The sequence below is a fragment of the Saccostrea cucullata genome, unplaced genomic scaffold (assembly GCF_032062105.1).
Source record: "Saccostrea cucullata isolate Sc308-1 unplaced genomic scaffold, CSIRO_AGI_Scuc_v1 ctg3, whole genome shotgun sequence".
NCBI lineage: Eukaryota > Metazoa > Mollusca > Bivalvia > Ostreida > Ostreidae > Saccostrea > Saccostrea cuccullata.
Genome location: NW_026935858.1, coordinates 322,245 through 349,570, shown reverse-complemented (window position 1 = coordinate 349,570; position 27,326 = coordinate 322,245). Strand labels below are relative to the sequence as shown.

The following is a 27,326-nucleotide window of genomic DNA, read 5'->3' as shown; positions in this document are numbered from 1 at the left end:
ATCTCCCCTTGAATGAGGGCGTGGCCCTTCATTTGAACAAATTTGAATCCCCTTTACCCAAGGATGCTTTGTAGCAAATTTGGTTGAAATTGGCCCTGTGGTTCTTGAGAAGAAGTCGAAAATGTGAAAAGTTTACAGACAGACAGACGGACGCCGGACAAAATGTGATCAGAAAAGCTCACTTGAGCCTTCGGCTCAGGTGAGGCTAAAAATTATGGCCAAGGTTAAAATGTGGTATTCTTTTGAAAAAGTAGGTCTAACTCCAAGGTCAAGAGTTAAAATTTGGTGGTACCCATAGAACGATTTTGTCGCAAGGAATACACCTGTGAAATATGAAAGCAATAGCCCAACCCACTTCATAGTTATGGGCTAGGTTAAAGTTGACAACAGACAGACAGAGAAACAAACAGAGAGGACAAAAGCAATCTACCCACGGGATCTTTCAATCCGGGGCCATAAAAACTAGAGAGGCCGGGACTTCTACAAAAGTCTTTTAAAAATTTAAAGGGCACACGACAAAAACAGGGGATGCATGGATTGATATCACAGGCACTTGTTTCTTATACGGGGTACCCCTACTTATTTTTACCACAAGGTACTTAACTAATTTCAGACACCCCCATTTCCAGCTCGTATTTTGTTAATATATCAATCATTAACTTATTTTAAACCTACATGTACTTTAAAATGACACCGTTCACTAAAAAGACTTCTTTTCTTGTCAATTAAATCGTTTCAGACGTCTCTAGTCGAGCCTCTTTATTCTAAACTACTCATTTATTCCTGAACTGTAGACCAACTTTTGTTCGCGACGACTTTATTTCGCGATTTACAGCGTGTAAACTACATGTAATTCGCAACGATAAATTCTCGCGATCACGCCTTTTTCGATGTTCTAAATAAACAAAGACACTCTGAGGAGCAGTTCGCGGCGATAAATATTCGCGAAAATTTCTCGCACACGAATAAAAGTTGGTTTACAGTACTTTATGGTAAAAATAAGTATGGAATACCCCGTATACGAAACAAGTGCCTGTGATTGATATACACAGAGGATACAATAAACTAAAAGTCATAATGAGTCATATCTGCAGGAAGGCCAAAGGGACGTTTACTGATTATGGGCCTGAGGGCTAACATGTTATATAATATGGATTTTGAGATGTAGCATGTAATTAGCGTCTGCATACATTTAAAATATTTACTATTTGCATTCATTTAAAGAAACTGAAGGTTTTTTAAAATTCAAAATGTTTAATTGTTAAGCATTCCTTTCAAGAGTATTTTTGATCTCGACGCCATTGCTTGACGAAGAAGGGCTAAAATTTTTAATCCCTACACTCGACACTCAGGGGAGTGGGACATTAAGATGTGATGGGTATTTTCCGTGCCCAGCACCTAATGCAACACCACGCGTCCACTGTCAATACGTTCTTATCCGAAGGACCGTCCGCAGTAGGATTAACCCCTTACTCCGCCAATCTAGAGCAAACGCCTCTTCAAAATGAAATAAACATTTTAAAATGAATCAATTCATTCATGATACTATGAGTTCAAAAAAAATTTTCCAAAGAAAAGTACCCAAATGAAAGATAAGGTTTCTGCTTCAACGGTCACTTCAGTTCTCTAATAAAAAAAAATTGGTTGATATCAAGTTTTTATTGATGATTTGAGATTTTGAATTACGAAACGCATTCATTTATTGTTTACGAACATATAAATTTAATTTTCTTTAGATAATTTGTATTCTCAATTAAAAAAAATATGTTGTTTACAAGTTTACAGGGTACCTGTAGAAATTATTGCTCTTATATGGTAAAAGAATTCTACACAGGATATAAGCTGTTTATTACAGTTTTAGTTTTCCTATTCCAGTGCCTGTTTTTGAGAGGCACTTTAGTTAGTGTTTATTTCAATATGTAAGTTCTAACTGATTAATATAATAAACTTAAAAACAAATTACAAATTCGATATCATTTATAAAAGAGATGACCTGAATTTTTGAGAAATTCATGAGGACATGAACTACAACGCTTCGACTCCAGCAGCTAACGCACTTCATACAACACTGAAAGAAAAACCTAGTTTTAATTAAGGAATAACTGTCTTATTTTTCGATTTCATGAAGTGATCAATCGATTGGCTTGCGTGATAATTTGCATAAACGCCGAAGGCGTTTATGCGTAAAATTATCACACAAGCCAATCGATTGATAATCTTTATGAAATTGAAAAATCTGACAGTTATTCCTTATATTTATATACTTTGATTCCGCCAATCCACGTGCCCCAAGCACTGCTTTTGTCTAGCTGTTTGTCCCGCCCTGCACGTGTTTTTTTTAAACCGTGCCAAAACATTGATGGGGAAATAAAGTACATTTAATTTTACTCAACAAAGACATTGGAAATGTAAATATTATTATTAACTAATAATAACACCCATCGTACATGTAAATTAAACCTTTTCAGATTTTTCCAAGCTGTACAAAGTTTCTGTCTACATTTTATATGCCGATTATGCAATATATTTTTTGCTAGTCCTCCTATGTCAGATCACACTTATTGTTTCAAGGGCAAATTTTATGATTTGGCAATTTGTAATTATTATAAAACTTTACTTGTACTTTTATGTGTATATAACCTTTACTTATATTTAAATTTAGGTTGTTTTCTTTACTGTCATTAATTATCTATTGTAAAAAATTAACTACATGTATTTATTATTCTTTAAAAGGTGTTATTGTTTTTATTACATGAAAGCAGGCAGGTATACATTAAAACTGAAATGTACTTTGTACAAGTGTATTTTAGGGATCTAGGGATCAATTTTATTTGGAATCTTATGATCGAAAAGCAGGGTGTTTTATTCGAGTACTCAATCATTAATATATCTCTTTGTATCGAGTTTTATATTTTAAGGTAGAATTCAAACATTTTTTAAAGTCCTTTCCATAATTCAGAGAGAAACTTATACATGTACAAATCATTTTCAAGAAAAAGGAAATTCGTGACGGCTTCAACCCATTGGTTTAGTCATTACTGACATAGTCAAAATCTGTGAAAGTGCTGAAAATGATTTTTCGTTTTTTTTTTTTTGGGGGGGGGGGGGTTGCTTACGGAAAGGGAGATTGTTACAAGTCGGTTGGTAATTTTTTTGTTCAACGCCTCTCCTTCGAATTTTTCACTCATATGGAGACGACACCATTTGCCAGTGGAGGACTGCAAATTTTGACCTATAACAAGCATTCGCGGCCATTGACCACTGAGGGATCTTTTTCCTTCCAACATCTACTGCGACATGGCACCTTGCTTTATACAATATCTCCGAAGGAACGATCTCCATCTGCCTTCGAGATTCGAATCAGCAACGTAATGATTCAACTCCTTAATCCGCGACGTTGCCGCAAATGTTCTATCCACTGCGTCACCCGAGAGGGGCCATTACCAGTGAAAAAGAATCATACTCAAAAAGAGTAGTCCTGTGAATATCAGAAAAATTAACTTTCTGTCAGTATCCTCAAATTCCAAAGTTTGCTTAAAAAATGGCCAAAATTTGAGCTGTTCAATATTTTACATAGACTCCAACCTCTTATCCCATATTTTTGACAAGGTTTATTTTTGAGATAGAGGATTGAGCTCCAATTTTCGCTTACCAAATGTGCTCCAATGCACCCATTTTCTTTAAAAATAAAAGAACATTGCCATTTCACAAAGCCTGATTTTCAATAATTGGACTTACATAGAAAACTTTTTAAAGGAAATGAGAGAACCTAGTCTCTTCTTACTATTTAAAATGGGACATTCGGACCTATAGTGAATTTATTAGCATCTGGACAAGACCATTTAATGGACAGAGTAAACCAAGCTCCTTCTGCAAAATCTCACATTTAACAGGAAAAACTCGCACAAAATGAAAAATAAAGAGAGTAAACCATCCCTATAGAAATTAAAATTCTGAGGGGCTGGGACGGGGTTCTCCGGGCCACAAAGGAACCTCCCCACCGACTTTCTATGAATTGTTTGCCTTTTTAGTGCTTATTCTTCTAAAATGTAGCATGAATTTTTATCTGAAAAAGAAAACATATTTACTAGAATGAAGGATATGAAACTTTCTTAAGTATTTTGTTTTATTTTCGATCAAAACATATTAGATAATACAAGTAAACAACAAAACAAACAAACATTTTACTATATAATAAAGGCGCTGCCCAAGAGTTGTTTACGATCTTCATAAACCAATTGATTATGAATTTCCAGTTTCTCTGACGTCATTTAAATTAATTATTTGATATTTGCTGATCATGATCTCTCTTCTTAAAAGACAGAATCTTTCAGACACTCAAATTTGACATGTTTTTTCTCTTTCGAATTTTCAAGGTTTTCCACTTTTCTAAAGAACACTAGAGTAAAATTTCAATAAACCAAAAGTCTCTGATGAGACTGATGCTCTACTGGTCTGTACGTATAACAAAGGAAAAGTAACACTTGGATTTGAAACTTTGCAGCAGACAGCAATAAACAGAATTACGTACCTTAGTGTAGTCTTTTTGTGTTCCAAGTTATATTGAAATCAGACCAAAATTGTAGGAGGAGTAGCATTTTAAAGCAATTTCACAGAAAATTCAATTTCTAGTAACCATGGCAACACCGTTCATCGAAATAATAAACCAATGCACTAAATTATGTATCTTTGTGTAGTCTGTTTGTGTGCCAGGTTATATTGAAATCAGACCAAAACTCGAGAAGGATTAGCATTTTGAAAAATTGTTTACAGACAGTCGGATAGACAGACGGCGGACACCTTACTATCGCATAAGCTCTTCTGTTCGCTGACCAGTAGAGTTATAAATTGTAAAACGATGTAGAAAATTTAAAATAAATTACGTATTAATAACATTTCCCTAATTTAGACACAATATATGCCATTTACTTTTTATTCCCCTGTAATTGAAGATTCGGGGCATGTAGTTTTTCCATGTCCCTTAGTTTGTCCGCAAAACTTAAAACATGTAAACCTTGTCCGTAACTTTTGATTTTTATATTTTACATCTGTATTCCTTTTCTGGGCAACAACATAATTGTACTCCTGACCTTTGAGTTCGAACCCTTTTGAAAAACCTTACCAAATTTTAACCTTGGCCATAACTTTTAAACAGTTGGGGCTAGGTATTTAGTATTTCAATTGAGTAACAGGGCATTTCCCCGACTAGCATTATTTTCTTTACCCTTTGCCCACTTAAAAAAAACACAAACTTTGGCCATCTTTTCAATGCATGGTGCTTGGGCTTTCATATAAGGTAACTGTGCCAGGTATATTCATTTAGACAAGTCTTTTCTTTGGAAAACAACCGTTCACGATAGCTCAGTCGGTATAGCGCTTGTTCTGTGATCAGGGGATCGTGATTTCGAATCTCGGCCGCGAAAGACATAGGTCGATAAGAAATGGGTAGCAACTGTTCCTTCGTCATTGCGAGTCCTTCGGACGAGATCTTAAAAACCAAGACTCCGTGTCACGGCAGGCGTTAGCACGATAAAGATCCCTCACTATTCAATAGCCCTAGATGTCGAGTAGAGGTCAAAATTTGAAGCCCTTCACAGGTATCTGGTGACTTCTCCACATGAGAGAAAAATGCTCGAATGTGACGTAAAACGACATACAATCAATCAATCAATCGATCTTTGGAAAACATTTTTTTTCTCTTGACTTGACCTTAAAGTTTTGACTTGCATTTGAGAAACGTTAACAACAACCATAAGTTTTCATATAGGGCATCAGTGTGTCATATAATACATGTATTATTCATCGTCAAACATGACATATATATGTAGTCCTATCTGTTAATCATCAAGTTTAAATTTCCTTGGGTAGTTCCATAACCAATAAATATCATGATTTTTTTTTCTGAGAAAAAAAAAGGGTAATAGTAATTGCTCTTTTAAGCTGTTATCTGAGCGCATATGCATATAAATGAGTCTTCTAAAATGAGAGACCAACACTGCAAGAATAAACTCATTTATTTAAAACAAGTACTTTTTGGAAAAAAATCTGCTGAACAAGAAGAAATATATATTTTTGGCATTTTTTGTGTAAATAATTGTCTTTTTCACCATGCTCTTATCATATTGGGATAGGATGAGGCATAGACCTGTAAAATAAACTCTTAACATTCAGTTAATTTTTTCATCAGATCATGACAATATTGTAAAGACTGATATGATCTTTCAAATGAATTGATTTTTTTTTTCATTTTCCAAGGTTGTTTTCTGGCTTTAATATATTGAAATCGGTCCAGTGGTTATAGAAATGCATGTATACTAGCACTATAGAAAACAATTTATGTGTAAATCTGACAATTTCCAAATGACCTTGACCCAGACCTGTGCTTGTCTAAATGACCTTGACTCAGAACAAAAGTGAAATAATTTACACCATATATTAGCCTAACAAGATTAACCTTCAAGACCCAGCTGTACCCTGACCTTCAGTGAAAGACTTTCAATAAATTTCAAATGTGGCAACAATTCTGGACAGGATGTATACTTAGTAAATATCATGAATTGCACTCCTTTTTTAAAGTACATATACTATGTGACATTTATAAAAAGAAAAATTAACATTTATGTCATGTTCTAAATTTTGTATTTACTTCCACCCGTAAATTCAAAACCATTTTTATAAATTTTTGATGTTAAATATGTGGATATTAAATTATTCAATTATTATACTCTTAAATTCTAAAATTTAGCATAATTATTTATAAATTTACTACTTTTATTTCTTTTATCTTTTGTAAATAAATATCTTTTAAAGAAAAATGCCTTATTAGATATTTTGTCATTTCAGTTCACATTCTTATCAATTAAGTTCTACTTGGTAAATAAGTAAATAACACCTAGTCATGTTCTAAATTTTGTATTTACTCCCATCCGGTAAATTCAAAATTTAGAACATGACATTTAACATGATTCCTTCAAGACCAATGATAGAAGGCAGGATTGTTAAAGGAGCGTTTTTACCTGTGTGCTTTCAGCTGACCTGGTGGTGAAACAAGTTTTTCTGGAAAAAAAAATTTAATATATATATATGATAAGGTCATCTGAGGGCAACATCACCCATATAAGAGCATGCAACCTTAACTCATGAAAAAGACCTGGGAGATAAAGCATTAGTTATGGCCAAGCAGCAGATACTAGTAAGTAAATAACCTTATATTGTCAAAAGGTTTGAATGTTGGTAAGGAATAAAATACATGTAACATATAGTACCTTTGCATATATTTTATTAAACTGTATGTCAAATCCTTGCTGTCTTTTCTTTTAAACTCTGTTTTGGCAGCATTCTCTGCAACTCATGTTTGATTGCAGGGAATTGAAATATAAAGTACTTTCAAACTATTGACAAATTTCTTCACTTTGCCTTGATTTCTATAGCTTAGAGACTCTTAGGCAATATTTCTGCACACCTTACATATATTTGGTTTCTGGCCATAAATTTACTTATATTCTTTTCCTTTTTGTAGGTGACAGAAGGGAACTTATGTATACAGGTATGCATGGCATATGATTTAGAATCAGAAAAATCATAATGAATTTTAAAAATTATTTTCCTGCATGGGTGAGTTCATTATTTTGTACATGTTACTTCGATTCTTTAAAAGATTCTGAATTAAACATTTGGAGTTTGTGGCAATATTTTTCATCAAAATATTGCAAAAATTGTGCCAAACAATACCTTTTGGGAGAAAATTTTGTAAATTATTGTTGGGTAAAAAAGGACCAATATTATTGAACTTTTGTGAGGAGCGCTGAATTTTACAGTAACACTAGGGCAATGTACGGAAGCTCTTTCACAATACAAATACGGTATTTAGCTCAACATAAAATTCAATGAAAATAACGGTTTATTTCATTGCACATATGTTATCCTTGAAGAAAACTCCCAGTCTTCACATGAAAGTGACCCTAACATAATACCTGTGACCATTAGAAAGGTTTTATTATGTACACTGTATTATCAATTCTGTACCTCCATACATGATACAAGTTTAAATGCCCAAGTAAACTGTCAAGTGTAAAACTCAGTGCTTCACATAAAAATCCATCAGCAGTACTTGTGGGAATGAACATAAGAAATAACATCCCTGCAATCACTTTCTTCAGTGAGGTGGAAACCCTAACTTTAGTAAGCTACATGTATGCATACAACATATATTGTTGTGATATTATCCTTAAATACTGGGTACACGGGCTTTTATTTTACAAAGGATTTGAATGTTTTTTTAAAAATATATATTTTAAGGTTCAACAAGTCCTTTCTCCATTTTTTTTGGTAAACCATAAAACCTTATCTCTTTTCTTCAACAAAAATTTCCCATTACTGTAACAGTTATTTGTACAAAAAAATCTTTAATTTTATCTATCATATTTTAAAAAGTAAAAAAAAACTATTCTAAAGAAGCCATTTTCAATGTTATCATGTCATAAATGACATCATAAAAACACGATTTGTCATGTTACTATCCAGAATGTAATGTGTTGAATTGTGTTGGATGTCATTCTAATTTCAAAAATATGTATCAAACAAAATCTGAGGGAAAAAATCATCAAAAACAGATTTGCTCATTAAGTTGAATTTGAGATACAGTACAGCAACGACCAAAACAATTTTTGTTGCAATGATATGAATTTTAGACATCATCATTTTCAACTCTTCATGAAAAACAAACATCTTTTCAGATATAGGTTTAACCAATAGCAATTATGTGAAAAATTAAAACATTTTCCAGAAAAAATTGTAGATATATAATACTATGAATTTATTTGAACATTTTTAATGAATTAATCTTGTATTTCCATAATTTTTTAATAGGGAAATTAGATTATTATGAAACACCCTGTACCATGAATCCCGCCTACTCTTGTTTATATAAAATATCATTTTTCAAATCAAATAAGGGTTCTCCCAATTAATTATAATGAATAATAAACATATTACCTGCAACATCCTTATAAGGTGATGTTTGTGCCTAAAATGTACATGTACATGATAAATTCATTAATCAAGCTTGATCGATGTATCTTAGCTTTATAGAAAATTTTGTTGACATATTTTTGTTTGCTAGATATGGTAAAAAAAACCAATATGTTTTTCAACATTTGACAATCTTTCTGTATTTTCCACTTTTACTTTACACACAGTTACCTGATTTCTTGGATAACCAGGGTTTTCCGAATGTTCCATTGGAGAATGTCTAAAAAAAAAAATCACACAAAACATCGTTCATTCTGCAAAATACTTATTGAATTTCTTGATTTTTACAGGATTACATTAATCATTGTATATAACAATGATTCATTTGATCCTGTGAAAATCGAGAAATTCAATATTAGTATTTTGCTAAATGCACGCATTAAACCTGTTATTTTGTGGAGTTAAAAGTGTTTTGAAATATACAAAGAATAAAAGAATATGATTTAAAGTGAATGTATGGTCCATACTTTTCTTTATTTTTCAGAGGGGTTGTTACTAAATCCAAAAGTCTCTGATTAGATTCTAGTCAGTTATCTTTTTTTGCAAAGCAAAAGTTGTAAAAAAAAAAAATTTGAAGTTTTTGGTCTCTAAAGAAACAGAAGATGTGTATATGTACCATTATTGTACTGTTATGATAATAGAGGAAAAGAAAAAGTTGCAACTGGACTAGAAACTCCATTTGTTAAAAACATTATATTTGCTCAATTTATTATTTACTCTGTTTTACAAACATCTACAGACTTAGACTTAAATCAAATTTTTAATCGCCTGTAAAATGTTTATTAATTATTGAACGAATCTCTAATTCTGCAGATAACAACACTTTTATAAGCAATATCAAAAAATATTTTAATTTTTGTCTTCTTGACTTATTCAAAATTCTTGTACAACATGAATATTTTGACTTAAGCTAAATAAGATGTTTCATGGTCCTGGGGCCTAGAAATTTGAAAAGATTTTTCAGATTAATATGCCCCTGTAATCAAAAATTAGGGGGTATATAGTTTTTACCCTGCCCATACATTTGTCTGTTGTCTGCAAAAACTTTTACTTGCTCATAACTCTTGATTGGTTGAAGCTATGACTTTAATACTTCACATGTGTATTTCTTCTGAGAAGATTTTTCTTTGGAAACCAACGTATTTGACCTCTTAACCTTTAAGTTTTAACCACTTTTGTAAAAAATTTCCAAATTTTAACCCTTGGCCAAAGCTGCAAGGGCTTTCATACTTCACATGTGTATTTGTGAAAAGACCTTTCCCTGAATATATTAAAACAATGTACATTTTTGACCTCTTATCTTTCACCTTAGAGTATAACCCACTTTAAAAAAAAAAAGGAACCTTGACCATAACTTTTGAATGTTTCACATGTGTTTTTTTCATGTGAAGACCTTCCCCTGGGTACCATTTATTTTAACCCTTGGATCTTGGATTTGACCTTCTATGTATAAACTTTGACCTGGCCATAACTTTTGAACACTGTGCTTTGGCTTTTATATTTCATAGGTATATATACTCTATTAATTTTTTTCTACCTCTTATTACTGGTAATGGACAATCACTTAAAAGAATTCAAGCTTCAAATCAAAACTTCACAAATGTGTAAGAGCACACTTTATCATGTTATCTAAGAAACAGTTATGTGTCATAAACTACTGTTGTTTATTAATTGTTTCCTTGTTTTGAATCAGTTCATAATCGTACTCTATTGTACTCGTTGTTTATACATTTCATAATGAATTAATATTTATTGTAAGGTTTCAATAAATTCTTATATTTTGATAAATAGAAAACCAGGTATCAGTTATTGACTTAGCTAGAACTGAGACACATGTGATTGGCCTCGGGTGATAGACCAATCACAAGTAATAAAAGCGGACAACCAAAAGTATTAGAAAAGCCTATTTTGGAGTAAAATAATAAAGAACAAGGTATGGTTTCCATCCAAATCTTGTCCTGTGATTTTCTAAAAAAAAAATAAAACTGGTGTAAAAAATGATTCAACTCGAATGCCTTCTGAATCATTGAAACTCCATGCAGAAAAATCATTTTTCTCACACATTTTTAAATGCTAATTGTGATGTCATAATCATGTCCATTTTCCCTTATTTTCTTAAAAAGTTACAGAAGACACCAATTTTCAATGGAATTTTCTGTTAGATTATATAATATTGTCCACAGGCATTGCCCACAAAGATTTTGTGATATGTTCATGATTTTTTATTGACTTATGCACATATCAAAAAATTAAAGTGGGTGACAGCTGTGGACACTATTTTCTAAAGAAAAATTACTGTTGAAATGGGCCATTTTGAGGCTTTTTCTGTTTAAAATAGAGAAATACATCACATTAATGATGTCATATTTGCAGGATGGTAATCCTTGATGCCATATTCTTTCCTGCTTTATCACAGGTATATACTTAACTAATATTAAAGCCAGTTTCAAATTTTTTTGATGACATTACATTTTTATGGCACAATAAAGCTAAAACAGTACCTTCTTCAAAATCAAATATTTACTATGTTCAAATATTGATACCAACAATGTAATTGTTGATTGAAAATACTGAAGAATAATTGAAATCTAAATGATAACTGTGGAATCATAAATGTTTGTAAAGGACTAATGTTTGTAAATTATGTGGGTCATCCTTGTTCATGAATTTACATCGGACTAACCAACAATTATTTAGTCAACATATTTATAATCATTGAATCTTCTGGATTTTTCCATTATTTTCTGATCGGGAAGTCAACATTACCGCTACATTGCCAAAAATTTCAACTCATTACCTCCACATTTTTACAGATTTTCGACCGATCATTACCGCTACATTTTTCCAGCAAAAAACAACTCATTACCGCTACATATTGAATCAGCCAAAAACAACTCATTTCCGCTACATATCAGTTTAGCCAGGTATGTTCTTATAATAAATGAGTTCTATAATGAACAGTATTTGGACAGTGGTTGAAAGTTTTCTTCTATTTGGGTTTTTTGGATCCTCGAGAAGTTGAAGAGTGCTTTGTGTTTGATGTGTTTTCACACATTATATACGTAATCTTCATCTCCACCATGGACAGACGCAGATGTTGAGTGTTAAAGTTTTCACAAAGAGTTCGGCACAATTAATGTTAAATGTAGTTCACGACCGAGCATTTTTGATTTTTTCGCCAAAATTCAGCCTTTCCTGGAAAAAAGTTACATGAAAATGCGTGCTGTAAGAAACAGGATTCTCCCAGAATTTTATCCATCCAAACAGTGCTTGATTTTAAATTTTTGTTTTTTATGAAATAAAATTTATTATAATCAAAAAAAATAATAAACCCATCCTATCCAGAGTCCTACTTTCACCTACCCGTAGTGAGCAGGGGAAACTGGTATTATGCATGTTTAGGTTGTACTGTACACGCATAAGTGGCTGGTTAACGAAAGAGACAATGTAGCGGTAATGTATACTTTTTTATGTAGCGGTAATGTAAGGTTTTTTGTAGCGGTAATGACTATGTAGCGGTAATGAAAATTTTGAAAATGTAGCGGCAATGATACGCACCCTTCTGATCATGACAAAGAGCAAACGGCAGGTGTGACATGTCGAGAGGGCATGCTTACTCTTTAATGGCACCTGATCCACCTCTGATGTTTTTGAGGTCCGTGTTTGCTGAGAGACTGCTGAAATTTTTATCGTTTAATGGATTTTTGAGCTTGAATACTGTTCCTTATCTCCATAAATTTCATCTATATATAAGAGTTATACAATGTTATTTCCCATGAACATTGATGACCCCAATGTATTAAAAAGATTCCACCTGGCACATATCAATAAGTGAAAAGTAATATACAGCTACCCATGGAAAAGTGAACTGTCTATGTAGGCAGTTTTAGTTACTCTTTAGTAGCTGCTAGGGCTTTGGGAGTTAACAGTTTTCCGTAGCAGTTTTTAAGCAGTAATCAGTTTCCCTTGCAGTTATATCTTAGCTGCATATGCTTGAGGACAAGACAGTTTTCCTAAGCAGTTTTGTTAGCAGTTTATAAGCAGTTTTCTTGTGTCACTCATATTCTTATTTAAAAAAATAACACAACTGGAAAAAAAATATCACGAAAATGTGTGAAAAGTTAAAAAAATAATAAGCCAACATTTTTAAAATATCAATTTAGTGTACCTTTGGTAAGTACATGTACATCATCGCAAGCCTCAGGTTTTTGTGTCAATTCTGTATGTTGAAATAGAATGGACACGATTACATGAGTACATTAATGACTTTAATTGTGAAAATGTTACATTATGTGGTGACTTTAACCTGGTTTTAAATCCTGAATTAGACTACTATAATTATAAACATAACATATAAATAACCCTAATGCAAGACAGAGGGTTATACAGCTTATGGAAGATAACAACTTAGTTGATATTTATAGACAAAACAATCCAGATGCTCTGAGATACACTTGGAAAAAAAAGTCCCATTAAGCAAAGTAGATTAGATTTTTTTTTCTTATATAATAGAACCTATTGTTAAGTGTTACAACAAGTTCTATAGAACCTAGTTATAGGTCCGACCACTCTCTATGTTTAAAGTTCAATGATTTTAAGAAAGGCAAAGGATTATGGAAATTTAATAATTCTCTTTTATATGATGAACAATTTTTAAACTCAATTAAGGGGGTGATACAAAGGGTTAAAGAGCAGTATGCAGCTCCAGTATACAATATAGATAATTTACAATCTATTGAAGATGAAAATATTGTATTTTTAGTCAATGACCAGTTATTTTTAGAAACACTTCTTATGGAAATCAGAGGGAAATGTATTTCGTATTCGTCTTTAAAAAAAAAATCCAGACTTTTCAAAGAAGAAAAACTTATAAAAGAAATAAGTTCCCTGGAGGAATTGGCACAGGGATCTACAAACAATAATGAAACTCTTGAAGAAAAAAAAAAGAGTTGGAAGATACTAGAAAAGAAAAAATGGCTGGTGTATATATAAGGTCAAGGGCAAGATGGAGAGAAGAAGGGGAGAAACCGACAAAATATTTCTGTAATCTCGAGTCAAGAAATTTCTTAAGTAAAATTATTCCAAAAATTGAATTAGAAAATGGAGAGACAGTTTATAATCAGTCAGATATCTTAAAAACAACCAAACAATATTATGAAAATTTATATAGAAATGTAGATGATGTCATTGAAAATGTTAACCTTCAGGAGGAAATGAATTTTTCAGATATTAAAAAGCTTTCCAATGAAGAGTCAAGGTCATTAGAAGGTCAAATTACACTGAAGGAGGCAGGAGAAACACTTTTTAGGATGAAATCAAATAAATCACCTGGCTCAGATGGCCTTACCTCAGAATTTTTTAAGGTCTTTTGGAAATTTATAGGCGTTTTTGTTGTCCGATCAATTAATTATGTATATGATCATGATATTTTAAGTGTAACTCAGAGACATGGAATCATTACCTGCTTACCGAAGGGTGATAAACCTAAACACTTGTTAAAAAATTGGAGACCTATCTCTCTTTTAAACACAGTTTATAAAATTGCATCTGGTTCAATTGCGAATAGAATTAGAAGGTTTCTAGATAAAATTATACATCCTGATCAAACAGGCTTTATACAGGGTAGGCATATAGCTGAAAACATTAGACTAATCTATGACATTATGCAATATACAGAAGAAGAAAAAATACCAGGTCTTCTTCTTCTTGTTGACTTTGAAAAAGCATTTGATTCTTTCTCTTGGGCTTTTATTCAAAAATCACTTAAATTCTTTAATTTTGGAAAGTCTATGAGGAAATGGGTTAGTTTATTTTATTCAAAGATTACATCAGCAGTAAATCAGGGAGGAAATTTATCAGAAACATTCTCTTTGCATCGAGGATGTCGCCAGGGAGACCCACTATCCCCATACTTATTCTTGATATGTGCTGAAATCCTTGCTATTAAGATAAGAAATAACAAAGACATCAAAGGAATATATTTCATTGATGGGGAAAAGAAAATCTCAATGCTCGCTGATGACACTTCTCTTATATTAGATGGCAGTGAGAAATCTTTACAATCAAGTTTAGATACCCTTAGAGATTTTGCAAAAATGTCCGGCTTACATATAAATTATGATAAAACACAAGTAATATGGATAGGTAGCAAAAAAGGTAGTGATGAGGTTTTATGTAAAAATCAATCTCTTGAGTGGGGAAAGAAAATCTTTAGGTTACTGGGTATTGAATTTGATATAGATTTGCAGAAGATACTTTCGAGGAATCTCAGTTCAAAGTTAGAAATCATAAAGAAAATGATAAGACATTGGAAACGTAGGAATCTCACACCACTAGGACGACTAACAGTTTTGAAAACACTTTTATTGCCAACATTGAATCATATTTTTGCCTCCCTTCCAAATCCCACTGATTTATATATAAAAGATTTAGAAAACACCTTTTATTCTTTTGTAATGGGAAGTAATGCTTTTAGACTAAAAAAAGGAGTTTGTATTAAAGATCTTAAAGATGGCGGTTTCAAGATGATTAGTATTAAAGAGTTTATTATGTCTCTGAAACTTGTATGGATGAAAAATGTCATACTGCAAGGTAAATATTCAATAACCTTAGATTTGAAAAAAATAGTTTTTTGTGGAGAAGAATACATTCTCAATAAAATAAAAGATGTAAAAAATATGTTTTGGAAAAATGTTTTAGAAGCCTGGCTATTTTTTTCTAAAAAATTACCAGAACCAGAAGAAAGTGCCTCTATGGAACCACTATTTTTTAATAAAAATATTCTGACTGGCAAGAAAACAATTTTTTATAAGAAATGGTTTGAAAATAATGTATTTTTCATAAATGATCTCTTAAGAGAGGATGGTTCCTTTATGGACATTAATATGTTTAAATTGAAATATGGAATCCATACAAACTTTCTTGAGTACAATGGACTTATAGCTGCTATCAGAGAATGGATGAAAACCAAAAATATAATTTCTATGCCAACTGCGTATATGCCATATATTACACAAAAAATATTCCGTTTATTAAATGCGAAAAAATCAAGAAATTTATATGAAATTTTTAACTTGAATGATAGTGAATGGGAAAAAGTTTTTTCATTTCCTTTTAAGCTCACAAAAGATACAAAACTTCAGTGGTTTCAGTTCCGCATTAATCATAAAATATTAGCAACAAATTCCTTTTTACATAAAATTAAGAAAATAGGTTCATATGAGTGTTCCTTTTTGTGAAACTGAGACAGAAACTATTGAACACATCTTCTGGGAATGTGAAGTAATACAAGACTTATTGAATAGTTTTGATAGTTATTGTTTCAGAAAGATTCATATTAATGTTGTATATTCGAAGAAAGAATTCATATTGGGATCTTTTGCAAAATTAGACAAAATTAAATATCTCATTGCTCTTCAGATTAAATATTTTATCTATAGAATGAGATGTAGTGGTAAAAACCTCTCCTTGAATGGACTGATATCCTCCATCAAATATATGTATGAAACAAACAAGTATATTGCATATAAGAACAATAATCAGGTGACTTTTGACGAAGCCTGGAAACCCTGGAAGAATCTGTTTTTGTAATTTTTTCTTACTATCCCTTCTCTCTCTCCTCTCTCTCTTGCTCTACTTCTCTTTCTCTCTTTTTCTCACTCTCTCTCTCCCCCTCTCTCTCTCTTATAAAAAATTTACAGAAAATGTATATATGTATTGTATAATTATGTATTAGAATCTGTAAATAAAAAAAAAAAAAAAAAAAAAAAAAAAAAAAAAAATAGAATGGACACAAAAACCATGGCTATATAGTGATGATGTGGGTACTACAGTATACAGAAATCAAAGAACTCTTCAAGATAACCCACCTGATGGACCCTACTCTCATTTGGCCAGAACTGTGAATTTCACAAAAAATATATAAAATATATAGTTAAAACATGTTGATCAAAAATGAAACTTGTTATGAATAAGTTAAACTTCATAATTACACATAAAGTATAAATGTTAATACCAAGAAGCATTATCATTAAATTACTAATGATAATGAAGATGTATGGATGGATTGAAGTATCAATTACCTTCTTTGCAATTCTGTTGCACTTCTGCTTTGAGATGGTGGTGTTCTCGATGCTTCTGTGATACATATATAAGTGGGTTTATTTAAATTTTCCTTGTTATAGTTACACATAAATGGGAATTGGCATACCATAAATAACTCTTCATTTGTAGGAATTATTTGTTTGCGTAATTGTGCCAGACAATGTCTCACTTACATAGAGTAAATGTCTATTTTTCAAAAATAAGGTGTTATGAAAATTTTGGGATCAACAATACTAATACAAACAAAATATTATTGAACTTGGGAAAGGGTTACAAATATTGAGTACCTCTGGGGTCCATTGAGGGGGAAATCCTGCTTGCTCCACGCCCCTGTCTAACTCCAACCTATACAGTATTGCAATTGTAAAGAAATATTTTATCCTCTATACATTTTCCATTTTTTAACAACAACGTACGTACACAGCTTAATATCTAGCAAAAAACCTCTGACAGGATTATAAGGAGGATTTCAGGAATTGAAGTTAAAAACTTAAATAAAGAAATGTTTCAAACACTGAAGTTCATGCAACGGCATACTGTATACCAACTTTTATTCACAACAACTTCATTTTGCGATTTATCAGGGATAAATTAGTTCCCAACGATTAATTTTTGTTATCAAGCCTTTTTGGATTTGTAGTCAATAGACACAGAAACTTAAAGGACCAGTCGCGAAATATTTGAGATGATGACGCTCCTGCGAACTTCGTAAAAATTTCTCGCACACGAATAAAGCTAGTTTACAGTATATAATGCTACAAAACACAGAGCACTAAGCTTCTTTACCATAAGTTAACTTTTCCCCCCATCAAATATTTCAGTTTAAATCCAGATACATAACCCTTGAATGTATACTTTATGTCCAAGCAAGCATGATGACATTCATGGCCAATTTTATGTAGAAAGCAAAATATGTTCTAATGAATATCACATCATTACAAGGGCTTACCTGTGAATAACTCTCAAAGCAGTCTTGTACCTTTGGGGAGTCTCTGCAAGTAGAAGAGTATAAATAAAACAATTGTAAAAACAATAAAGAAAAGAAACAACAACAACAAAACAAAAAGAAATTGATTGTATGTTGGGCCAACATTAAAAATATTTTTGTTTGATGTACTCAGACCCACATTTGTTAAGGTGGGTAGGCAGGTAGGTTTTTTTTTTGTCTTTACAGAATTGGACAAATATTAACTCATAATAAAAATCACAGATTCAGACATTTACTGTTTTCATCACATACAGGACAGGATAACTATACAGAACAATAATTATTATATACAGATTAATTTAATATTTAGTGCATAAAAATTTCATTCAAAAAGAATCCTAGAGAAATTATACCATAGAAACTGAAAAAAAATTAATTAAAAGTTCAAAGTGCTGAAAAAAATGATAGGGTAGGGTTAGGTAAGGGTCAGTCGGAGTACATTAAACAGATCATTTTTATTGTTGGTCTTGTTTTATGTCCCATGCAAGAATATTTCACTCACAGAAAAGTCACTATATTCCAATGAAGGACTTTAAATTTTGACCTTTACTAGGCACTCAGGGCCATTCAGAGGCTCAGAGCATTGAGGTGAGGAATCTTTATCGTGCCATTATGCCTGCTGTAATACGGGCCTCGATTTCTAAGGTCTCATACGAAGGACCTGCAACTTTCACTTCAAGTGCTGAGCGCAGGGCGGAAAAACAGTTGCTATCCATTTTTTATTGACTTAGGTCAGTTGCGTCCCAGATTTGAACTCATGACTTCAGGATCACAAAGCGAGTGCTATACCGACTGAGCTACCTATACTGAAATGAATGAAAAAGTGAACAAGCTCACATACCCCCCACTCCCCCAAAACTCGAAGTGCTGAAATTCCCAGAAAACTAAAGGATTCGGATTTTCCTGGTAACATGCACATCTATACACTGTGTACTAAATATCTGCGAATTTTGACGAAATTCTGTGCAGCGGTTTATGAGGAGTTGCGCTGACAAACTGTTCATCTCTATATTCAAGATATGGCCAAATATCTAAGTTGAAAAGTGTGGAAATTCCCAGAAAAAGTAAAGGAATCAAAATTTTCTGGTAATATGCACATCTACACATTATATCCTAAATATCTGCAAAGTTTGACAAAAGTCTGTGCAGCGGTTTATGAGGAGTTGTGCTGACGAACTGTTCATCTCTATATTCAAGATATGGCCAACAATATAAGTTGGAAAGTGTGAAAATTCCTGGAAAAAATAAAGGAATTGGAATTTCCTGAAAATATGCATATCTGCACATTGTTTCCTAAATATTTGCAAAGTTTGACGAAATTCTGTGCAGCGTTTTATGAGGAGTTGGGCTGACAAAAAAAAAACAGGACTGACAGACTGACTGACAGACAGATGGGTCAAAAACATTATACCTCACGCAACTTGTTCAATCAACATATAACAGACCTTACAATAATCTTTGTATTTTATTCAACTTGCATAGATATGCAAAACCCTTATTTTGAGTTGAATAAAAACTAAAGAGGATCAGGGAAGGGGACATATCTTTGAAATATGCTGAATTTGTGTGTTTTCCTGACAGATGACAAAAAGTAAATAGCAATTGTGACCAATCGGCAGGAGATGCTCACTCTTCCATGGCACCTGATTCCATGTTTGTTCTGCTCCTGCTTTGTAGCTTGAATGAAATTAAGCTTGAATTCTCTATTTCTCTATATATTTCATGAATAAGAATCTTGAGTTTTGTCCTTGAAATATTAAAATAGTGTTAAATTTTGCTAACATTTTGTAGTCATCTGTACAGGTATATTTGTCTATTGAAATCTTTACACAATACAGCATATAGTTTGTATACCTTGTGGCATATGGGGTTTGTGCTAAGGATATTGGATGAGGAACACTTCTACAATAAAAATTATCTATTTAAACAATACAGAATATTAACAGAAGCTCAACAAATACTCAACATAATTCTTTTATATGTGAATATACAAGTCCAAACAGAAATATCCCCAAAAAATTAAAATGCTATGAAAACTTCCTAATTAAAGTCCTGACCTTGGTGACACTTTCTTTAGTTCCTGACTTGTTGGGGTCTTACTCTTGACTCCAAATGGTGGGGTGTTACCTACTGGTAAAAAAAAAAGTTGACTTCAGAATGTATAGATCTCTATGAAAATAATGCAAATTTTAAAACTTAAGCACAATGGGCATGGGTGGGGAGGGGGAGGTTTGTGTATCACAAAAAAAACTTTTGTTTGTCTATTTAATTGGCCCTAAAGGAAATGTGATTTGTTGATCATTTCAAATAAATATTGTCATTTGTTTACATTTTTGGCGGTCAAGGTAAGGTGGGGTGGTTCTCATCCCATACTTTGGATTTACCTGTTTAATAAAGAAAGAACACTTTAAAAAAAACTAACACATATTGAATATTATACTCTTTTGGAGGTATTCTCAAAGCTTTATGGTGTTCATACAAGTATTCTATTAAACTTACATAATTAGGACCAATTACTGCTGAAACATTCCTTGAAGCTGTTTGAGGAGAATTTCTGCAAAAAGTCTTTCAGAATGTAATTTTTCCATCAAAGCACCATCAATATTTTTGATACAAAATTGTCATTGAATAAAAACACTCAAACACCTCTAGATCACATTTCACTATTTCAAATTATAATATTCTATTTTTTCATCTGGACTGGAGTATTGTAATATAGCTACTCCACACAAAAAACATTGTTTTTTTAAAGTTCAATACATAAAGTAATAATGAAATAAAACAAGAGGCCCATGGGCCTTATAGGTCACCTGAGCATTATTCAACAACTTTCCAGTGATTGAATTTGTTTTAAGCCAGATGCTATAGCATTTACAATTTGATCATCATAACTATACACTTAGCAGTTCCTTAGTTTGGTTACTTAACACACATAGGCAGGGTAGGGGAACAAAAAATGCATTTCAACAAATCAGTAATATTCAGCAATAATGAGTGTGCCATTTTGTGAACCCTTGACTTTAGGCCTAGATCCACACACTGACAATTTTTGGAAAGGCATATATTTGATTAATACCAAGGAGCACATTTCAAACAATTCATTCATTTTCAGTATATAAGTACAGCCCCCCCCCCACCCCCTCTATGGTACAATTGACTGTGGGGCCTTGAAATTTACAATTCTTGAAGATTAGGGCCCTTGTTCATAACTATATAGGTAGTTCATCTGCTTAAAACCTAGGTGTAAAGAAGAAAATATTCAAAGATTTAATGTTTTTTTCACTCTACATGTATAATCAATATAGTCCCCCCCAACACCAGAACCCCTGACCCTGGGGCAATAATATTCACAATTTTGGTAGAGGCACTCTTGCTCATCATAACTATGTACTTAGTTAGTTTATATAAAATCTAGGAGCAGAGAAGAAGATTTCAAAGAATTCATGTATTTTCATATATAATCAATAGAGCCCCACCCTAACACCAGAACCCCTGACCCTGGGGCCATAATACTCACAATTTTGGTAGAGGCACTCTAGCTCATCATAACTACTGTAGTATGTACTTAGTTAATTTATTTAATACCCTGGAGCAAAGAAGAAGATTTTCAAAGAATTCATGTATTTTCTCTATATAATCAATAGAGCCCCGCCCTAACACATGACCCTGGGGCCATAAAATTCACAATTTTGGTAGAGGCACTCTTGCTCATCATAACTATGTACTTATTTAGTTTATTTAATACCCAGGAGCAAAGAAGAAGATTTTCAAAGAATTCATGTATTTTCTCTATATAATCAATAGAGCCCCACCCTAACACCAGAACCCCTGACCCTGGGGCCATAAAATTCACAATTTTGGTAGAGGCACTCTTGCTCATCATAACTATGTACTTAGTTAATTTATTTAATACCCAGGAGCAAAGAAGAAGATTTTCAAAGAATTCATGTATTTTCTCTATATAATTTCTAACACCAGAACCCCTGACCCTGGGGCCATAAAATTCACAATTTTGGTAGAGGCACTCTTGCTCATCATAACTATGTACTAGTTAGTTTATCTGAGGAGCAAAGAAGAAGATTTTCAAAGAATTCATGTATTTTCTCTATATAACCAATAGAGCCCCGCCCTAACACAAGAACCCCTGACCCTGGGGCCATAAAATTCACAATTTTGGTAGAGGCACTCTTGCTCATCATAACTATGTACTTAATTAGTTTATTTAATACCCAGGAGCAGAGAAGAAGATTTTCAAAGAAATAAGGCATTTTCACTATATACTTATTTAGCCCCACCCTAGCACAAGTACCCCTGACCTCAGGGCCATCATTGAATTTCACAATTTTGGTAAAGGACTTAATGTTAATTACAATCATGCAAACAGTTTGACTGCTTGATGTCCAGGAGTAAAGAAGAAGATTTTTAAAGATTGCATTAATTTTAGTGGTTTTGGCCCCACCCCCCAGGCCCCAGGGGAGCAGAGATCATGAAATTCACAATTTTTGTTCCCCTTCACCCATAGATGCTTTGTGCCAAATTTGGCAAAATTTGTGCCAAATTTGGTAGAAATTGGTTGAGTGGTTGCAGAGAAGAAGCTGAAAATGTTCAAATGTTAACGCATGACGGAAAAAATGTCGCAAAAAAATCAATTTAACAATGATGGCAATAGGTCACCTGAGTTTACTCAGGTGACGTAATAAACTGATTAAAAACAATTGGGGAAAAAATGTGTTAAAAAATCAATTTAACAATTATTGCAAGCTTACTTGTTTGAGTTGACCTCCACATGGTTATAATGCTGCTGAGAATTCTTTTTTTAAAAAAATCAAAATTAGTGGAATGATAAACAATCAACAAAATTGCTGACACTTTTTTGGCATCTAATACAGGTTTACATTATGATTTCTTTTAACCTTATAGTCTTTTTTGTGATTTTGCTATCAGCTAATAATGCATATCATTCATATAAGATCTATAAGATGATATTCAGATGTTTGGGAGTCAATTTATTTGTTTTTTTTAGCACTGTAGAACAGGTCATTTAATCATTCCCCATGCATTACTTCAGACACTGGCATAGCTTTTCATAAAAAAAGGGGCTCAAAATGGGGTCATTAAATACATATAAAATCCTCCAAGTGCCTTCAGCCCATTCATTTGACCCTATCTTTGATATTCCTAGTAATAATAGCTGTCTGATCATGTGATAGTGTTGTAACCCGTACTTACCAGCTCCTTCAGAGCTCTTTTCAAGTAAGCAATTTCTTCTTTTGAATTTGTAAGTTCTCTAAAAAGTGAAACAAAATAAAACAATACATGTGTAGAGATGGTAAATTAAAGAATAAGCAAATGTGAATTATCTTAAATGCATTGTGAATGAAGTTATACAATTTTATTTATAAGATACTGATTGAGGCATTTCAAAAAAATTAATTTACCTCCATTATAATAATTATTTAAAATATGATAACAATTTAAAAATTCTTACTTACTTTTCTAGTTCTTGGGTATACTTGTACATTTTCTGAGCTTTCTCCATAAATTCTTTCTGCTTACTCATCTAAAAGAAAACAAACTTGTGTAAAATTTGTTAATTCAATTTAGTTATGAATCAGACTTTTACAAATATGTGGCAAAAATTTATTATCACTTAATTTTGCTATACCATAAACCATAAAAATAAAATAACTGCATGGCTTTTATTTTACTTTTGAAGGAAAAAAAGCTAAACTCCTTGATTCAACAGTCCAGTTTTAACTTTATCTTCTTGAAATTCACTTTTTTTAAAATTTCATGTGAAGTTTTCTTTGCACAATATTTCTCTTTATGGAAAATTCATATAAAAGCTTATAATGCCAAAATTGCATGAATTTTTCACAAGTTTTGTTTTTCTTCTCTCTCTAAATCATGCAAAGAATTCTCATGAAATCCATGTGAATTTAATATAAAATTTATGCAAGCTACTTATCCCTAGCTGTGATAGTCCACCTATAAATGTATCTTTATAATTATCCAGTCAAATAAATTTGCAATAGTGATATCAAGATGGCTACTGATGTGTCCTCTGTACCATCTATTATTATTCATGATTCACCTGAGCAGCAAGATACGAAAGGTATCTTCTTCTGTGGCTGTGTTGAAATTCCATGACCTAAAATTATTTTGCATGGTAAAATCTTCTGTATATTTAATGTGGTTTTTTATTAACTAACTCATTAACTGCAAGATTTATCCACCCATGTTATACGATTCTGAATGGATAATCCCTTGGCCTGCTCATTATTTTTTTTATTTATTGTATTTTATAATCTCTTCGAATTTTCTGAAGTCTCAATCAGTGTGTCAGAACAACATCAAATTATATTACTGCAAGTTTTTACCATAAAAAAAAAATCATGACAAGAACAATTGCTTTAGAACAATTATTTAAATATTATTACCTGAATCAATTGCTGGGTGTTTTTCTTTGCTAAATCCACAACATTGGTAAAAAAGATCTGTACATCTGGTCCCATCTGAGAGAATTGTAATAATAATGTTGTAGTAGGAAAGGAGAAACAAAATACTGTATACAGCTTAATTTTCGTGGACCTTTCACACTTGCGGACAATTTTTCCTAGTTTCAATTTTGCCCTGTAAGAGTTTTATGTAAATAATTATACTGTATACTTGGAAATCGCCCCATTTTAAAATTCCCCCAAGTGGTAGGGGGAAAGAGGCGAAAATAAAACAGGGCGAAAATTTCCCTGTATACAGTATATGGCTGTACCAGGAATCGAATCAGGGACCACTGCATCACTAGTGTTGTGCTCTTCTTACTGAGCATCTTCGCTAGCCAAGGGTTTCTGATACGCTACTCTCCTCATAAACCCTTGGCCTACGGTGTTCATAGAAATCGGGATTTTTTTCCAGAGTTCTGATTGGATTTCAGTACACCCAGGTCGACCAATCAGCAATTGTTTTTTGTAAATGACGATATTTGCGTTCGGGATACATCTTCACTCTTTAATCTCGGAAATGAAAAAAAGCAAGTAAACAACGATCCGTAAGAATATAACATTCAATTCTATGAATAGCCATGGTGTCATCCAATACTGGTATCTTCTAAATATGTGATTAAGAATCTAAATTGAAGCTTCAGATTTGTTCTATAAATAATGAATAAACATAACTCAATTACTGCTTCTTAATTATTCTTGAAACACTTTGATTCAATTTTTTTTAACACGTCTTTATTTCTGGCGATGACGCAATCTGTGCGTACCTGATAGATTCGAGATCACGTGACGGAAAACAATCCCGTCTTTTGACCAAGGGTTTATGAGGAGAGGAGCGTATCAGAAACCCTTGGCTAGCGAAGATGCTTACTGAGCTACCAATGCCAATATGATTATATCCATGGGTCAAACATTACAATGTAAACGAACCATCATTTTGCAGGCAATTATTGTAATGTAACATATATTACAATCAATCAATAAAATGGAGAATTTACCTTGGCTGAGAGAGGAATGGCATTGACATTGGTTGAACCACACATTTGGCATTTGGGTTTTGTTGCTGCAATTGAAATTTGCTAAATTTGATAATTTGTTCATATCTTACTTTACTAAAATTAAATCCACAAAACTATTGTTTCAATTACTAGTTTCAATACACATAGGCTTATTTTACTTTAAATATTTGTAAAGCCCACTAAAGGATATAAACAAACAAAACAGAATAATTAAGTCTACTTCCTCTTCTCTGGAATATATTATTAGCATAAATATTTTTACCATTGCTTATACAGTTGTCACAGTAAATATGTCCACATGTAGTAAGTCTAAACTGAAGCACTGCATTCACAGGTCGAAGAAAACAATTATTGCAATGGATCCAATCGCCCATCTTATGAAATGGAAAAAATCATCAGCACATATTTACAGATTATTTATGCACGGTAGTTGAGGGACATAAATTTCTATACCTTAACGTTACAATTCATTATCATATTGATGGTTAACTTATTACCGAATAAAAGAAAAACATTTTACCTTTAAAAGTTTGTTTATAAAGTTTGTAGGCTTGCTTTGAACGCTTCGAATATTCCCGCGCCTGCGCCTTATCAGAATAAATTAAGTCGAGCTTCGTTAATTCGATATTTGAATGCTTTACTTAAAATCTATTTTCTCCATATATTGTTGTCAAAGTTTTGATCAATATGAATTTTTCTGAAAAGGGAACAAGTAAAACATTACCCCATACATCGTTACGTCTAAAATAGTGTAAAATAAAAACAAAAAATAGCCGGAATTTTCATATTTGCACAAAAAGTTTAAAAGTAGTGTTTGATGTATATTTCCTACATGTATTTTGAACAGGATTTCGGCTATTGGAAAGAATTTTATAGGGTACGTGTTTTTTAAACTTGTTTTGCGTGAAACTTTTCATTTTGTGACATTTCTTTTGTTCAGGAAATTTTAAAAAAAGATCTAATAAACGCGCATCATCGTATGCATCCACACTCTAAATATCAAAATACGTCAAATCGTTGGGGTCGTAATTTGGCACAGCACTGAGGACACTATTCAGGACAGATGACCAGCAGACGAACTGACGAATATGAATTATAGGCATTAATTCTAAATTAGCGGGTCAATTAAAACTGTTCAAAATTTAAAATATTAGTAAGGAGTAATATTCAAAAAGTAACTTTGCACACAGTTGCAAACCTTGCTGTACGTTCATTCTTTAAAACTGTTTTGGGGGAAAAGTTCTCTACAATGCATGTTTGATTGAAGTGTACCTTCAACAGTTCTAACTTTTTATATGATTCTTCCCTTTTTCTTGAATGTCATTAGGTATTATAGTTTGTTTGGAATTGATTGAAATGCCCCCCTCCTGAAAAAATTTTATTGACCAAAAGTAGTTATTTCTACACACACACCATACAAAACACTGAAATATAGTTCAGATCTATGTAAAATTAGGTATTTTTGTTCTTTTTTATCAAAAATTTATAATTTATCTTCAATTAAAAAAAAAATAATTTCCCTCCCTCCCTCCTGTGTCTGAAACCCTCCAGGCGGCAATTCCAAACAAACAATTTTTAAAGGATGGCCTTGTATATAGATTGAAGAACCCAGGTGTTATTTCTACACACTTAAATTGGTTTCTGCTTAACTTTCTGGTCATACTTATTTGAATAGCCTTTTTTGTATTT

General features: G+C 32.3%; 1 protein-coding gene across 1 annotated transcript; it reads right to left on the bottom strand.

Annotated features, from left to right (window-relative positions):
• Window positions 1-5,996: 5,996 nt before the first annotated feature.
• On the bottom strand, window positions 5,997-26,219 carry LOC134243978 (zip homologous protein 2-like). The gene is made up of 20 exons (XM_062726221.1): window positions 26,158-26,219; window positions 25,900-26,011; window positions 25,617-25,681; window positions 24,562-24,636; window positions 24,216-24,272; window positions 23,614-23,681; window positions 23,351-23,408; window positions 22,888-22,931; window positions 20,621-20,675; window positions 20,451-20,505; window positions 20,179-20,248; window positions 19,976-20,023; window positions 18,083-18,125; window positions 17,421-17,478; window positions 17,112-17,166; window positions 16,899-16,928; window positions 9,202-9,250; window positions 8,995-9,025; window positions 7,017-7,056; window positions 5,997-6,145 (listed from the first exon to the last, which is right to left on the bottom strand). The coding sequence occupies exons 2-20, from the start codon at window positions 26,009-26,011 to the stop codon at window positions 6,118-6,120; spliced, it is 1,041 nt and encodes a 346-aa protein (XP_062582205.1). The 5' UTR covers window positions 26,158-26,219; the 3' UTR covers window positions 5,997-6,117.
• Window positions 26,220-27,326: the final 1,107 nt, after the last annotated feature.